General features: G+C 37.6%; 1 protein-coding gene across 3 annotated transcripts in view; it reads right to left on the bottom strand.

The window, feature by feature from the left end:
• Window positions 1-17100, bottom strand: part of RPS6KA6 (ribosomal protein S6 kinase A6) — a 40223-nt gene extending 23123 nt beyond the window's left edge. The window contains exons 1-6 of one of the 3 annotated variants that reach the window (XM_031554657.1): window positions 16964-17100; window positions 8848-8907; window positions 5407-5523; window positions 1836-1917; window positions 1109-1189; window positions 72-151 (exon numbers count right to left, since the gene is read on the bottom strand). In XM_031554657.1, coding sequence (XP_031410517.1) covers window positions 72-151; window positions 1109-1189; window positions 1836-1917; window positions 5407-5523; window positions 8848-8892 — 405 coding nt within the window. In that variant the 5' untranslated portion in view covers window positions 8893-8907; window positions 16964-17100. Of the gene's footprint in view, window positions 1-71; window positions 152-1108; window positions 1190-1835; window positions 1918-5406; window positions 5524-8847; window positions 8908-16963 lie in introns of those variants that run through there. The other 2 variants (XM_010715254.3, XM_031554658.1) reach the window with 2 other exon arrangements.
• Window positions 17101-17124: the final 24 nt, after the last annotated feature.

Below are 17124 nucleotides of genomic sequence, written 5' to 3'. Positions count from 1 at the left end.
AAAAACAAGCCCTAATACTGTCAAAGACAACCTCTGTAAGGCTGAGTTAAGATAAACTTGTAGGTACTTACCTCTTTGGATAATCGCGTGAATACATCTCCTCCCCTGAGAAAATCCAATATTAAATATAGCTTCCCTTCAGTCTGAAAAGCTTTCAAAAAAAAAAATCAACAGTTGTGTGTGACAAAGATGATCTACAAAACATATCTGAATGTTTTTATAACATGGAGACTTCAGTCAAACAATGCTTTTGTTTTGGAACTGACATAATTCAGTAGCCAACATGAAATTTACACAAGTTGCTAATCTAGGCTTAATTTTAATCAATGACTCCTTGCTTTCTTCTTCTTCACAGAACACAATCTTAGTCATAAGAGATTGTTAAAACACTATTGTTTAATTTCTCCTTTGCCAAACAGGGAAACCAATTACATTAATGGCTGTTTGGGTCTAACTCAAACATAGAAGTCTCTGCAGAACTCTTAAGAAGAGTTTTCAAAAGAAATCTTGATTTCAAAAGTACTTTATTGAAAATTTAATATTGTTCTTGTTTCATCTGCAATAGCGTTAGTTTTCTTCCTAGTGTTGTGCTGTTGATTTAGGATGAAAATGAAGTTGACAATGCATTTCTGATTAGCTGATGCTGAGCAGTGCTTGCACAGGCCAAGGATGTTTCAGCTTCTCATGTGGCCCTACAAGCAAGGAGGCTTTGAGGGCAGAAAGAGCTGGGAGGGGATAAAACCACAACAGCTGACCTAAACTGGCCAAAGCGATATTCCATGGCACATGGAGTCCTGCTGCACAGTAAGACTGGGGGAGTTGGCCAAGAAGGGGACTGACAATGTTTAGGGCCTGGTTGGGCACTAGTCAACAGGTGATGAAAAATTGAGGCACAACCTAATTGCTTTGTTTGTTCTTTTTGCTTTTAAAGTTTTGGTGTTTTGTTTTTTTTTTTTTAAGTTCTAGCAATTCACTGGGTTATACCACAATACATATATAAATATATATATACACACACACACACGTAAGCTCTTTTCTCAGCCTTGCTATTTAAGGTTGCTAAAACCACTTCAAGTAATGAAGAAATTGAAGCAAAATAAATACCAACCATAGTGCAGTTTGACGATAAATGGGTGATTTACTTCTACTAATATATCTCTCTCCATTTTTGTACGAACTCTATCCCGAACTGAGGAAAAAAAGAAGAGCACCAGTAACAAAATTTAATATGTGTAATATGAATGGAACAGAAATTTGGAACATCTTCAGTGTCCAAACTTTTACCTTTTTAACAGCACAAAGTATTGTTACCATATCTAATTTTTAAGTCTTCCATAGAACACGTTTTCAGACATCAAAACTGATCTTTCTTACCTGTCTCTGCATCCTGTTTTAACTAACTTTAACTTCTGAACTATTTGTACTGAATACATATGTTCCACTGTTAAGATCACTTTAGCCCTCTTCAAGTACTAACACATCCCATTTGTATGGAATTGCCTCCATTAAAGTACCTCCTGAAAGCCAAAAATCTCTAAGTTACCTCACTAGGGCACCTATGAAAATTAATAACTTGAATTTCAGCCAGAATAGAGTTTAGCTTGAATATTTAGGCTCACTTACTCAGTTCACTAATACAAAAAAAACCCCAAAAACTAAGCAGAATTATATAATAGTTTTAAACTCTGAAAAAAGGGCGTTTTACTACATAATTAAGCCATCTGGTCAGATTTGAACTCACATTTTTGATCTTAAATCTTTTATCAAATAAATATTTAGACACATTTAAGACAGACAGGTGCTGAGACCTGCTTTATAAAGTTTAAAAGACATACCTTTTAAAGAAGCTTTTTTCAATACTTTCATTGCATAAAGTTGTCCAGCATCAGGACCAATTATTTTCCTTACAAGGAAGACCTAGTAATATAAACATTGCCTTTAAAAATCATAACCAGAAATATTTTACATATATATTAAAATCAACCTTTTTTTTAAACACAATTACTTTTAACTTCATCAATACTGACAGAGAGCAGAGAACATATCATTAGTTTCCATCTCACTCCCCAAAAACACCACAGAATGAAAACATGAAACAAGATTTGCAACAAGACTTTTTGCATAAGCAAGATTGGTAAGCAACTAGAAAACTACCACAAAGCATTTGCTGGCTTCTTGCTAGTTTCAGACAACTTTTGGTATTCTTCCCTAAGCATTCACTTCTAAGGAAAAGACAAAATTGCATTACCTTGGTCAAATTAAACTACCAAAAAAACTACCACATACACTACCAAGTTCTCTTAAGCACACAGACCATTTTTCAGCAATACATTCTTTCCTATAGCCATTAAGTATTTATCAAATAGAATACCTTGCTAGCATGAGTTTCTTTACTTTCTTAAAAACAACTATAGCAGGACTATCTGGGCTGCCACTGCTTAGTCTAAGATTTTTGAGGTTTAAGACTTGAGATTCAAGTACACATCAGGTTATGTTAATCAATTCTGTAAGAATGGCGAGACAAAGGCAAGGAAACCTCACTATTTGTGATCAAAGTAGTCCCTCCCCCAAAAAAGAAACAGCAACAGGTTTTCCCACTCTTACCAAAGGGTTTTTTTTACACTATATGGTATATAACCTAACGCTGAGAAACTTATAATGTTAATTAGAAAATGCAGCACGAATACATGCATCTCCACCAACTAATATTCTAATGACTAGGTCTTTCAGTTTTATAAATTGATTAGTAAGTGCTTCTGTTTTTAATAATGGCTATTATAATAACAACAATTTAGTTCTGAGCAATTTCCCCCCTTCTCAGTTTTTATATTCAAATAACAAGAGAATATGAAGAACTACCTCAAATTGTATCTGGTATTACTTATCAAGGAAAATCTGAGTATATTTGATTTATTTACACATATGCTTCTTTAGAAGTGATTAAATATCTAGAAATTATTAAGAGACACACTTGTAAACTGTCTCATTCTGATATAAGAAACTCATATACTGTCTACATAACTGGCTAAGTTCTGTAGGGCTGGAAGAAATGTTTTGTTTTTTTTTTTTTCCCCTACTGAGAGCCTGAAATAAGAAGTCATATCATATTTCCTGGGTATCAAGCTTTTATTAACGTTTTGCCTAATGATTGACCTACAGCACTGCACCACATTGATGCTCAAATAGTCAAGGCAGTAACTCAAACATCAGCAAAGATTAATATACTCACAATACATTACAAATTAAAACATCAGTAAGCCCGTACAAATATTCTAATGCTTAATAACTAACAGTTTCTGATCATGTAAGGAATTCATGTTCTAGTTGCAAATACTAGCTAACAAGGACCTAAAATAGATGCCATTGTGAAAATTCCTTTAACACCATTTAATTCACAGACAAATTTGCCTAATCCCACATCTCACAGAAGTGCAATGGCTGCTTGTCCAACTGTGAAGTGCAAATTAAAATGGACATGTTGCACAAATCAATGCACATAAGCTAATCAAAGACCATCTTCCGCAGACTGGACACTGAAGTCTCAGAACATTATCAGAAGTTGAACTGAGAAGCTCAGTAAGAGACATGAGGTTAAATCCTTCATTTCAGATGCTATAGCAGTACACTGGGCCAGAGGAAACAAACCTCGTGTTTGCTGAATCCAAAAGAAAAGGCCTGGGAAGTATGAACTGCAGAGAGAAACCACGTATCACCAAGGCAGCAGACACCTATCTTCATTGGTTTCTCTTTTAAACAGAAAGCAACAAATACTAGATAAAACTAGTCCTGCTCTGAAACATAACAGTAACCATCTGGTTCTTAAAGCTTGTTCTTGAACCAACTACTGCCAGGCTTTAAAAAGTTTCCAGACATCTCACCAAGCTGGAGGGGTTCTGAGCAAGAGCATTCCTAAAGCTATCAGAACTCTGAGACCTGTAAAATGAGAAACTCCTAGTCAGGGATAGGATGTCTGGTACCAAATGTGCTGAACCCTGGGATAGCTTGGATGTCTCAAGTTCAGAGGAATAAGAGCATGGAGCCACAGTGTCTAAAGAGACAAAGCACAAGAGAGAGTCGAATACCAACTCCCTCAGGTAAAGAAATGTTTTACAGCTTAAGAAACATTAAGAAACTACTTTAAAGGCTATTTTCTAACCTCTTACTTATTCAAAGGACGCCTTCCTAATTATTTGAATTACTTTTCCCCCCTCATGCAACTCAGAGGTTTGTTCTTGCCACAAGACAAAAACAAGATACAAAACCAGCAAAAGAGCAATCATCTTTATGTATTTTTCCAAAGAAGAAAATACAATTTTATAAGTATTGCAGAAATCTAGTTTAAAAGTTTGGTTTTAAAATAAATTAGCTATTTATAATAGGATTAATAGTGTAACTAGTGTTTCAAATCAGCATTTGAGCCACTTTTAATTTCATTTCTGCAATGTAACAGCAAGAAGTACATTACAAAAAATTACAGTAGGAGAATTGCCACATTTCTTCTGTAATCTATTTAAATAACTTTTCAGTGTCTGTAACTGAAGGTCTCTTTGACAAATAAAGCAAAATATAGAAAATGAAACATTATTGTTACTTCAAGTTCCAACCTCCCACAGTCATTCCTCTGTATCTACATCAGTACAGCCTTCTCATTTCTGGAAGAACCAAACATTTATACTTGTACAGAGGAGATTATTTATCTTCTAGTGATACTATTTGGCACATGTCTCTCAATACTTATTGCACTAGTGCCTTCCAAGCATCAGTTAGAACTATAGAGAACATGAGACCACTGAACAGATATTAATTTCAGTCCATAACTAGACACCACACAAGAGCCCCAAGACAGCTGAAGATATCATGATTTTATTTCAAATAAGCATGGCACTGGGCAAACAGAACACCTCAGAGCCGTTGAATAAAAAACACCCCTAAGCCTTCAAACCAAGTGCTAAAATCTTTTGCTATGGTGTCATAGTTTCCATGTAGCTGCAGACATCAGTTGAGATTAACAGAGGCATGTTTGTGGCTCACTCAAAGCAAACCCTAACTTTTCAAGGCAGACTTCCTACGGATTTGCTACTTCTGCCTAGAAACTGATGCTGTTGCCTATCTGGATCTGACATGATTTGATGTCCTGCTATAAATAGCACTCCCTTTACACCTTTAGACTGGAAAAAGATGTTCTTTGTCAGTTTCTTTTCAAATATTACCAGTGACTCAGCTGTAACACTGTTGTTCTTCCTCAAGAACTGTACTTGATCTCATTCTTTCCAGGTTCAAAGTTCAGACAGGTCTGGAGAAAGATGTTTCTTTTCCAGTAACGTACATTCCTACCAGCATTACCACTAACAAGACAAAGCTGGTTTCAAAGTGGGCATCAGATGAGAACAAGATTTATTGTCTTACCTTTCCAAACGATCCCTGACCAAGAACCTTTAGTAGTTCAAACTGTGCTGGATCTGCTTTCTCACATCCTTCTTTCACATGATGGGTAATGGGAATCTCTTTCACACTTCCTTCATCCTATTATTTCAAAGTAAACAAGACACAACAATGAAAAGTCCTAAATTAATCAACTCTTATTAGAAGTGCAAGTGCTTGCTTTTCTTTTATTAAAATATTTGAAGTTGTAATAAAACCTAAAAGAAAGCCATTCAAATGGGAAGGTTTCCATCCATACTTTCTGAAACAGATGCATGTTTAAAATTTCTAAACTGAAATCAAGTTCTGATCCAGTTGAATAGCACATTTCCTCTAGTCATAAATGTTACAACTAGAGCAAACATGAATTTTCCTACATGAAAAGAATAAATGCAGATTTTTAAACTAAGTCTGAGATGATCCTTCTGTGCATTACCTTTGCTTTAGCTGCCTTTCATTTTCCCAGCGATTGCTCTTCTCATCCTTTCCTTTCCTGAAATAGTCTTAATGAAAGCTAAATTGAATTTCGTCATTTTACATAATTATTGCTTTTTGCAGCAGCAAGTAATAAATACGGTCATCCACTACTCTAGCTAAAGGACTCCATGTTGTTTGAAGAGCATAAATAATACATGAATCATGTATTCTCACGTACAGATGAAAGGATTCTCAACAGAAGAAGTGCTCTCTAAGGTACATGGCTCATGGAAAAGCTTCTGTGTGGCATCCTCCCTCAGAAAGCTGAGGGCAATGCTGAGAGGTAGGTACAGATTTAGTGTTCTGTTGACCTTTTCCTTGCTGCCTTAGTCTTTAAGAAAGTAAGGCACAGCAGGCAACAAACATGAGGAGACAATCACCCAGGATGAAGACAAAGCAGATTAGGTATTGCAGTTCTGTAAAAAACTTATGGTCTAAGAAGTTTCTGGAAGCCAAACAACTGAGATTTCAAAATAAGCACCCCTCAAATTATATGCCAAAGCTTGCAGCAGCAACCTGAGCTTGCAAGCAGAAGGGGCACAAGAGTACCTCTGGGTCCTAACAAAAATACCAATACATCTCTCGTGTGCAGCAAATAGAACCCAATCACAACAGAAAATCCCACAAACAAAAACAGCAGTACTTTGATGTCTTGAAGGTATCCAAGTAATTATTAGTTGTTCACCTGTCTTTTCTACACCTCAAAATCTTTTAAGTAAAGGCAGAGCAGGGGAGAAAAAAGAAATAAACACCTTCTTCCTCCCAGTCTACAGTGCATTGCTTTCCTTCAGTGAGGAATACAGCTGCCACTGGACACCACCAGACAGAAAACTTCAAATGAATGCTTTAACAAAAAAACATCTTTCTACGGTTGGCTACAGGAAGTCCTGCAGATTAAGACTATGCATGAAAGCTTACAATCAACATTATCAGACTGAAACATATCAAGATGCAATTCTCTAGGTCATGTGATACATAAGATCCAGACAGAAATCTGAACGTCCAAATGTGGATGCATTTCCTTCAATAATGAGAAACAGTATGGGCAATGTCTCTGTAAATTCACAAACCATAGTGCAGTATTATTGCTAGAGTCCTTTCCCCTTCCCAGCAGTCCTTGTTTCACTCTCTATCAGGAAAAGGCCTGCTTCCCAGGCACAGGTAGGTGTCAACAGAAGGCACTGCTGCATAACAAAGTGAACTCAAATTAACACTCTAAGTTACTTTACTTCCTCTTACTTCACAAAAAAACAGCTGACATACACTGATACAGTACATACCTCCCAACTTTATTCTATCCATCCATCTTGCTGACTGTGCAGATATATATTTACATTAAAGATTTTTTTTTTTTTAAATAACCCACAACCTTGGACATAGGGCAGGGAAAAAAACTAGCAGTTTGTATCATCTGATGACAGAGAGCAGGAGTTCCTCTGTTATACACCAGGCTGAACAAGAATATTAACTGCTAGTTCTTTCTATGAAGCATGTAAGCTCTCTACTCAGAAGTCTTTTTACCTCAACATCTTAATTTGTATTGCTTAAATCCATGAACTTTTGCATGAGAAAAGACATTTAAGAGTTTCTCTATTCTTTCATTTATCACCCACCTCCAGTCATTAGCCTGTGATGTCACATTTGGTTGCTGTGGGCACAGTATTTCTAAATGTGACTGAGGAGAAAAATGTTTTCAATGCAAATAAAGATGTATAAGATGAATTATTTTTATAGGTGGTTTTGCCTTTATGAAGGATGGCTATACTATTTTAGCTACTTAACTATCATTAAAGCCCTAAAAATTGACATGACTGAGATTTAAAAAGATCTCTGCATCATCAACAACAAATGAGCAGATAAAGAGTTGAACAGATTTACAAGCCAGTTTCACTTCCACTTCTAGTTTGGTCTCTGTCAACTCCAAATTCAGTTCTGATGTGCTCTGCTGCTCAAGTAGCAAATCTGCAGGGTTCAGGTACCTGTCCTCTGTGAGCTGCCTTGCAAAAGAGGTATCTATTCCCAGCAGCTTTCACAGAAGACAAAGCGCTGAAAGAAATGCCACAATAGGTTATGGCTTTCTGCCATCTTATTAGTTACAGCTTGACTGGTATGTAGCTCCAAGCACCTAACAAACAAGCTCAGCAACATCATTCTGGTTCATGTGCAGTGAAAGACTGACACACAGCCCACTGCTCATCTTTCTTTGCTATGTAGAAGATGATGACCAGGCAGAAGGTTTATTTGCTTACTCCATATCAGGAAACAAACAAGCATCACGTTTCTATCTCCAAGTTTATTCCCTAAATCACTTAAAAGTATGTTACTGCAATACAAAGCAATGTGCAAGATTTACTTGATACCTTCTTCGACAATCCAAAAATATCAAGATGAGTATGCTCAAAAAATGGCAGACCGTTTTTCCATGCAAAGAACAATGGTCCTCAGCATCTCCTGAAAATGCAAGTTACTGAGGCACTGGACAGAAGTCCAGTTAAACAAGGATTAGCCAGTATATTTCTACGTAAGTGTGAAATGAACATATTGTTCCAAAAATGAATTGCTATCTTCAAAATAAATGTTAGCAACCACATTACAAGAAATACACCATTATCTGTTCTTCTGTAGCAAGAGAAGCACTAAACACAGTGTATAAAAGGTTCAAGGATGGACTGAGTATTTCCTGAGCTTGAGAGATCCGTAAACACTCTCTTCAGTACAGAGGAACTGCCCTGCATAAAGCACTGCCTCACCCTGCCAGCTTTCTCAAACAAGCCGTTTAGGCCCCCACCCAAATGCTGATTTTCAAAATCTTAGAGACAGAATCTCTTCACATCTGGTCAAACAAAATGACAAGTTCCAAACCCACAGAGCAGACAACATATACATTTCTCTTCAAAAGAAAGTTATGCTAACAAGTGTTTAAGCTGAACATCTATCAAATATACTTACATGGTAGGAATATGGTTCACCTTCTTCCATAGGCTCGTCTGCCATTTTAAGGCCATTTAGCTGGAGAGGGAAAGGAGAGGGATAGAGGATGAAGAAGAAAAATACAGTAAGATGAAATACTTTCGGAAAAAAAAACCAAACAGTTAATTTGACTAGTTTACATTTTAGAACACGTGAAATTTGCTGGTCTTAGTTCTGTAATTTAAAACTTTAGTTTTAAACAAGAACTACTACTACTTTTTTTTTTTAAATCCCTTTTTAAGTGTCACTTCAGTGGTATTTAATTTGAATTAGTTTAAAACTCCTTCTCTAAGAACTGCAGATACCATTCATACAAGATGATGCTAACACAAAATTCTTCTATTGTGCACCAAATCTATGTTGCAGATGCTTTTCAGAAACCTAAACTCCTGCAGTCTGCTGCTGAAAATTAAGTTCCAGTTTAAACAGAAAAAAAAACACTAGAAGCAATTTTAAGGGGCAAGGACATGCACTAGAGAGGCTAGAATGGAATGAGTACCACAGAATTCTTACTTTACAGAAGAACTATTTCATTACCTATTCCTCTAATTAAAAAAAAAAAGATTCCTCTAAAAACGTATCAGCATCAAAGACAATTTAAATACCTAGCAAACAAGGTGTTCAAACTCTGGTGGAGTACTTTAAAAACTACAGATCTGTATAATAAAATATTGGTTGATTGATTACCAAAATAATACCTTCAAGAGGCAGAAGGTACGATATGCCTCTGGAGAAAAGCAAATAAGTGGCATGGTCTTAAATGGGAATAATCACAATGCCCCCACTTCAACCACCATTAAAAAAAAAGAAAATATATCACCATTGTCAGTGTAGAAAAAAAGTTTAATTTATAAATTGAGTTATTGAGCTTAAGGTCTTCTTAAGTAACAAAGAATTTGATGGTGCTTAACAACTGAAAAAAATATAAAAATCAAAGGATATGCTTTGTTTCAGCACCCAAAGTATTAATTAACTGGAAATACCCGATAAAAATGGGAGAAGCCAGTTATGGATTTTGCTAGTGATAACTGCTAATTTGTTTATGTTAAATGCTCAGCACAACTACCTTCATGTGGCACAGATCCCACATAAGAAAATACTAAATAGAAATCAGACACACAAACTTGAAACTACCTTTTTCTTGACAACAGGAGTTGAAGCAAGTAAGTTCTTGACTAAATGATGACATATTTGTCTTGTACTTCTGAATTTATCTAAAATACATGCCTAAGAGACCAAAATACAGTATAACTTCCAGTATGTGGATGGGTAAAACACAGGATTACAAAGAATCTCAAAACACTGTACAGACCATGCCCATTTAAGAACAGAACAGAAAACCTGACAGACGAGTCAGGCTGAAAGGACAGGTTTATACCGCTGTGGTTGCGTCATCTAAGCATACCCTCAACTACTTGCACTGCTCCTCCCAGAAGGGCTCTTCATTTCAAACACAGCTTTGAGAGCCTAAATTTGACCTCAACACCTTTGAGAGCCTTTAGAGTCCTAAATTAATGACTTTGATACACTAGATCTCCAACTTCTGTATCAAGATGCTAGCACTTATTTTTAGACTATATTCTCACTGACAAAAGTAATCAGAGGTCACAGTCACAGCTGGCTACTCCAGCTCTTCTTTGTATTTCCATTTATTTTAACCACAGATAACACACACTACTCACATTAACTGCAAGTCCAGATGAGTATATAACAGAAGATCCATCTGCTTAAACAAGGGCTGGCATATTTAGCACTTGTTGGTCACACATATGCATCATGCATCACCCCCCGGTCCCCCCAGGGGATTCACAAACCTACTACACCAGATGCAGAAACCTTGCACACACTACAGAAGCCAATGCATTTCTTGTGCTACATAACTTTTTTTTTGCACAGCTTCTTTCAGTTAGATACTTGGAAAGAAAAGAACATCCACTATACTTAGTAATGAATTAATTAATTGCAAGATGCAAAAGTTCAGACCAGATACAAATACCAATCTCATTTCAAATGCCTCAGTGTTATCTGATTTATTTTCACAGAATACATTCAAGTGTAAATTAATGTGAAGCCCATCAAAGTCATCCAAAAAACATCAAGGAAAAGGGATTTATTCCACTCTATGTATTCAGAAATATGACTGTTCCTCACTCAGACCTGCACTTCATTTATTGCGCATTTTGACTCTTTAAATAAGGTAAACGTTTTCCAAGTTTTGTTACTTAAATTTAAGCTCTGGAACCAATGTTATTGGCCACCAGAACTGCAGATACACAATGAAAACAGTAGCTTAACTCCAGATAATCTCACTATCACTGCTGGAACAAGCTTATAAATCAAAAACCTGTATGCTATTTGATCTGCTTAGTTTTTGAGCATGCCATGCAAGCATACTTTCAACTTTACGGCAAATCAAATACAGTAAGTTACTGGATTTTTATGGCAGGTAATCAAATGTCATCTTAATTAATAATTTCCTATCATACACTTTCTCTCTTCATTGTTGCTTCCCCCCCCCCCCCATCCAGTCTTTACAATTACAAATACTGGGATGCCCGCCAACTTTGAGTCCAAAGAATTTTATGTTCAAGCACATCAATCTACTTTCACTGCCTGACAGACACACAGACAACTATACTTCTGGCTTATTTATTCATGAATCCTGGTCATCATCCATTTAAAGGAGAAAAAAAATAAACACACCTGTCATATAACAACCCAGGGACTAGTAGTTTAAAGAAATCACAAATTTGTAAGTTGTTCAGTTAAAAAGCATTCAATGACAAAAATCAAAATGTTACTACTCTGCCTAATTACTTCTATTGGTCAGGTTTCAGTAACTAGATTTCACTGCCTCTCACATTCTACGAAAAGAAAAAAAGTAATTAATACTCAATTCCCACCTTTACAGAAAAAAGTACAAAGTTCTGCTTCTTCGGCCAAGTAAGATCACTTTTAGTGATTTAAACACAAATATTTATAAACAAACAAAGGACAGATCTATTTAAACTTTTAAGCGTGCATTTACTTTCTGAACATCCATGAATACAGAAATTGACTTTATTACTGAGAATTAGAAAACACTCCCTCTTTGTAGAGACCAGACGAAAAGAAGCAAGTACCAGTTTACTGAAAGGCGCTTTCATCCTTGAATCATTTTACTGTTCAGTATTTCTGAACTTCTACAATTAGCCAAGCATTTTGAAGATTAACTTGCACTAAGATGCAAACTAAACTCAGACACTGAGGCAAACAATGTGAACGCTTTCCAAATAGAAACTTTCAAAATTAAATACTCCACATTGTTGATCAGTATAAAGATTAACAGAAGTCACTACATAGAAAGATGAAAACAAAGCTGAGGTCAGACAAGGTGGCAGGTAAGAAGCTTACCAGAGGTGCAGGCTGAGACCCAATGCTGTAGTGCCGATTTCTCTCTGAGTTAGCTCAGTGTAACCTGCCTTCTAATTTAATGCAATGGGTCTCATGACTTGTTGGAACTACACCATATTACCTCAGGAGAATATCTAAACTTCTGAGGGCTAGTAATAGGTTTGCACAGTATTGCACATGCTTTCCCTCAGACAATTATGGCAGAGCAGAGGAATCTCAGAATTACCAAAGATCTGAACTATCTAACTCAATATATGTTTTTCATACTGAGGGCATTTTAACTGTTTACATGCTGAATGTATCATGGTTTGAGAGGCCTGTAAATTGAGGCCAGATAAATGGTCACTAAAAGCACCTTACTGCAATGAAAAACAGTATGGCACAGGACACATTTCACCTTCCAATTTACAGAAGTATTTCCTGAAATGCTTGTGCCAAGATGTTAAGAGAGCAAGCTTATGTTACAAGCCCCTTATTCTGAAGGCTTTGAAAAAAAGACTTCAGAAAAAAAGAAGCGTTAAGATGACCACATTTGTTCTTCTCTTATTTTGAATTAGATCTGCAAAGAGTTTGCATTGTTAATTTAATCAGCAGCAAACTGGCTAATGAAATGCATTTCATGAGTCTGAACTAAGAAATTTTGGGTTTCTATGTACACTCAAGCAGATAGATGTTTTAATACTGATTTTAAGAATTGTCTAAAACTTTAGGAACTGAAGCTTAAAGGAACTCATTCTTACTATAAGACATCCACAACTTCCCAATGGAATAGATATTATTATTATAGATTTTTGTTTATATTTTAATGCTAGGCATCCTTGTCATACACGTATGGGTTGCATTCAGGGCTCTTTGTCAGCAGGGCTCACGCCCTCAGGAGGGACAAGGCACACACCCCAGGTTGCACACAGGGCCAGGCCGTGCTGAAGGCCAGCAGGCCTGGGTTCCCCTGCCCTGCCTGCCACAGAGGCCAGAATAACTCGCATCCACTTTAAAATATCAGTGATACAGGGAGACAGAGCCATCCACTATTAAAAAAAAAAAGTGTCCCCTAATTTCATAGTTCCTAGGCAAAGTTACAGTGCTCTTCTCCTGTGGAGAATGAAGTGTACATTCAGACAGGCTAACAAACCTTCAGCAACATGTAATTACTGATTTTAAGGGAACATTTTGATCCTCTCCATCATCAGATGCAAATCTACGCATGTCTTGTACTTGCAACCGCCACAGCAAGCCAAAACCCCAGCCATGAGCATAGGGACTGCCAAGTTCACCAAAGCCTGCAGCCCCTGACACCACTGCCTGGCAGGGAGCAGGCTGCAGCTGCACAGCCCAGCGCATAAAGCAACAACTCAGTCACTTTTAGATAGAGCACTGATGGGAACAATGTGTTTCAAGTTTTATTCTTGATGTAATGAAGCACTACATCCACATACATACTGAACTTCTATACGTCAGAAGCTAACAAGTTGCAGAAATCTAGAGGGATGGGAAAGATTGCAGGGACTGAGCTGAGCCACCTCAGCTGAGCCCCTGCCCTTCTGGAGACTCAGAACTCCTCCACAGCTATGTTCCAAAGCAATATACCAAACACTATTGCAGCACTTTCCAATGCAGAAAGACATTAATTGTTTCCCATTTAGAAGTATTACTGTGCTTACTTCTCTCATCTTCATTTAAGGCACTTCTTTCTTGTAAATCTTTATGAAGACTGGACACCGCTGCAATGGCTGAAGGCCCTCAATTCACACAGTATGCTCAACTACGATTACATTTTTTTTTCCTCCTTAGCATAACACTGCCTAATTGTAGAGATTTCAGAGATACACAGAACTAGGTAGCTGAGTCATCCATGTCACTGCCAGTAATTACTCACAAAGGAGTTATGCAACTCCTAGCACTGACAAAATTCTGTGGCCTTTGACAGACGAGGATCTGAACACGCTTGAAAGGATGAACCAAGAACACGGACATGTCAAAGATATGTTGACTTAAATTGCCATGGACAGACTTACATACAACAACAGCAATGCTCAACTCATGAACTCGCCTTTAAGAAGGCTGCAGTGCCCAATGCAGCCCAGATTTCTAGCTGAATGCTTTTATTTCCAGTCACTTTGCTGTTTCAGACCTTGCCGTTCTTTTCTCTTGCAGACAATTAGGCAGTTAACTTCAGAAGTATTTGCTTCAAAAACAAATAATTGAATATGATGTTGCCTTCACACAGTTCACATTATCTATACACTTCTTATTTTAAATGCATGCAACACCACTTCAATTTTTGAATTTTCTGCTTTATTTAATAACTGTATTCTGCTTAATTCTGACTACTTTGGCATTTCATTGGTTTGACCAGTAAGATGTTATCAGATACTTTCTTGTGTCTTTGTAAGTTGTGGTTATTTTCATATTCCACTACAGTTGTTAATAATCAACATCTCTGTTGTATTTTTTCTTATGACAATGAAAATACTCAGCAATCCTTTATTTGGAAGGAAACAAGTTCACTTAATATTTCAAGCTTAAATTGCATGACACTAGCTCTTTTACCTATGCTTAAGGTATTACCTTAGCTACAGAACTGCTTCACCAAGGGGCATTATGAAACATAAGGAACATCAGACAAGAACTTCCATAGTGTGCAGTTCCAAAGCTCGGCCTCAGCACTTCAGAGAAGCCCAACATGAAAAAGTACAAACTAATTCAATCCTAAATTTCCTCCAAAAGTTCATGCTGCTTGTACACCCTTCAAGCATGAAAGTTGTTTCCTACCTTCAAGATCACATTCTTCCTTTGCCAACTGTTTTTATTTCATCAAGTTCTCACAAGTGCTTCTTCACTGGAAATGCACTTATTTCTAATAAAGTAAACCTAAATTTAGTCAGCAAACATTCCCTTGGAGAGCACTGTTTCTCCAATTTTTCATCCTATGGTAAAACTAATGGAGGAGAGCTCTAGTAAACAAAAGTAATTTAGTCTTTAAAATATAAAACAATTTCTCAGTAATATTATTTGACCATAGCTTCAGCATGTCCAATGTCACCTGGACCTATCAAATTGCAAACATATGGTTATATGAAGCACTGTAAGCAATAGTTCATTTTTGAAACATGAATCCAAGCCAAATCACCTTTGTTAAATCCTCAGAACTAACATAAAAGTCCAGCAAGCCAGAAGCACTACCCTGGGATCCACCTGAGATTAAGCGTTATGACAATAGTAATTATTTACTAATGTAACTTGGGAACATCCTATGCAACCTGAAGAAACTGTTTTTTGTATAAATGAACTCTTGAACACCGCTAGCCAAATGTAACAAGGACATGATGTCTCACTTTAATCACAAGCACAACTGAGACAGTTTTAGGAAGATAGTGTTAGGTAAGCAGTTCGTGTATGGACTTGAAAAAAGCGCAATTTAAACAGCAACTGTTGCAAACACAGAGCTGTTTTGTTGGATATCCATCACTGGATGCTCCCCTGACTAGGTGGGCCCGCTGATCCACCTGTCAGGTGTTCCTGCCGCTTTGCCAGCTGCCAACACTGCACTCAAGGCAAATCCTGGGCCTGAGCTGCATGAACACAGTGCTCTGAAAGCAGTGCCAATGGTTGCGCACGGTATTTGTTCAGCCAAAATAAACTCTGAGATGGGCAATAACCATGTTTGAGGTTCCAAGTGCAGCACTTGAACTTCAAGTACTTTAAACCTGAATGTACTGCAGTACTCTTAAAGAGCAGCTGACTGTGCCAAGAAAGTTCTCAGATATGCAGTAAGCCTCATGCCTGAACTGCAGCATACTATTTTTACAAAGTCCTAATAGTAACAAATAAGCTTTAATACTTCTGGTGACTTTTTAATCCCTACCCGTAGCTTCACTAGCACAATTAGGATGCCTCTATTACTGAGCTACATGGATTGCGTTAATTATGAGATCATTAGAATATTTAAAGTGCAGCAGCCATAGTGGAGAAATGTGCATCCAGTAATTGCAGTGCTTGAACGTGGCATTCTGTAGACACAGCAGTAAAAAACTAACAAAATAAATCCAGAATCCTGAACTTCCTAGCTTTATTCCCATTGTGAATTATTGTGTTTTCCTTTTCATGCATATACATTGATATTATCAGAGAAGCAAATTTCAATGTGATCTTTTAAAGGCGATCATGTCACTTGTCCCAAAAGTGGAACACAGGCCTACTTTGCACACAACAATGGACTGTTACAGACCTCTCACCTATGATAAGACAAAGACTCCTGCATCACAGAAAGCAAGTCTGACCAGTTCGGAGCAGCTCTGTTTAGATAACATCTTTCATGTGTCTAGCACAGCAAGGAGCAACCTTCCACTTGTCATACCTGACAACACAGCAATATAATCCCACGCTTCTGACTTACAAGTGCCAAAGTTTCAATACGTGAGTGCTGCCTTCTGCTTGCAGTAACGCATGACCGGAGCATGAAAGCCGTGCCAGTTTAAAGACTGCATTTGGCTCACACTTCTGGGTACACACACTGAGTAGCGCCGTAAAGACACCTCTGGATCCGTCCCTATTTATGACCCCTTGCTCTTAGTCAAGCACAAAGGGACACCGGCACGACGTTAGCAGAACCAGATTCCCAGAAGTTGGACCAACTTTCCACGGTCGCTACGACCACAAAACCGAGCCGGACAACAACAAAAGCTCCCGAGCCGCGCTGTACCTGGCACCCATAACTACGGGGACGCGCAGCACGCCGGCTCCCATCGCAACCCCACGCGTGTGGCCCCTCAGCGCTCAGCCCCGGGGAAGCGGAGCTTTGTCATCACTTTCCAAGCCCAGCAGCCGGAGCCGGGCACGGCTCGGGTCGCGAGGAAGTGGCGT

This window comes from Meleagris gallopavo, chromosome 9, assembly GCF_000146605.3.
Source record: "Meleagris gallopavo isolate NT-WF06-2002-E0010 breed Aviagen turkey brand Nicholas breeding stock chromosome 9, Turkey_5.1, whole genome shotgun sequence".
Taxonomy (NCBI): domain Eukaryota; kingdom Metazoa; phylum Chordata; class Aves; order Galliformes; family Phasianidae; genus Meleagris; species Meleagris gallopavo.
This window is presented reverse-complemented; position numbering and strand designations above follow the sequence as displayed.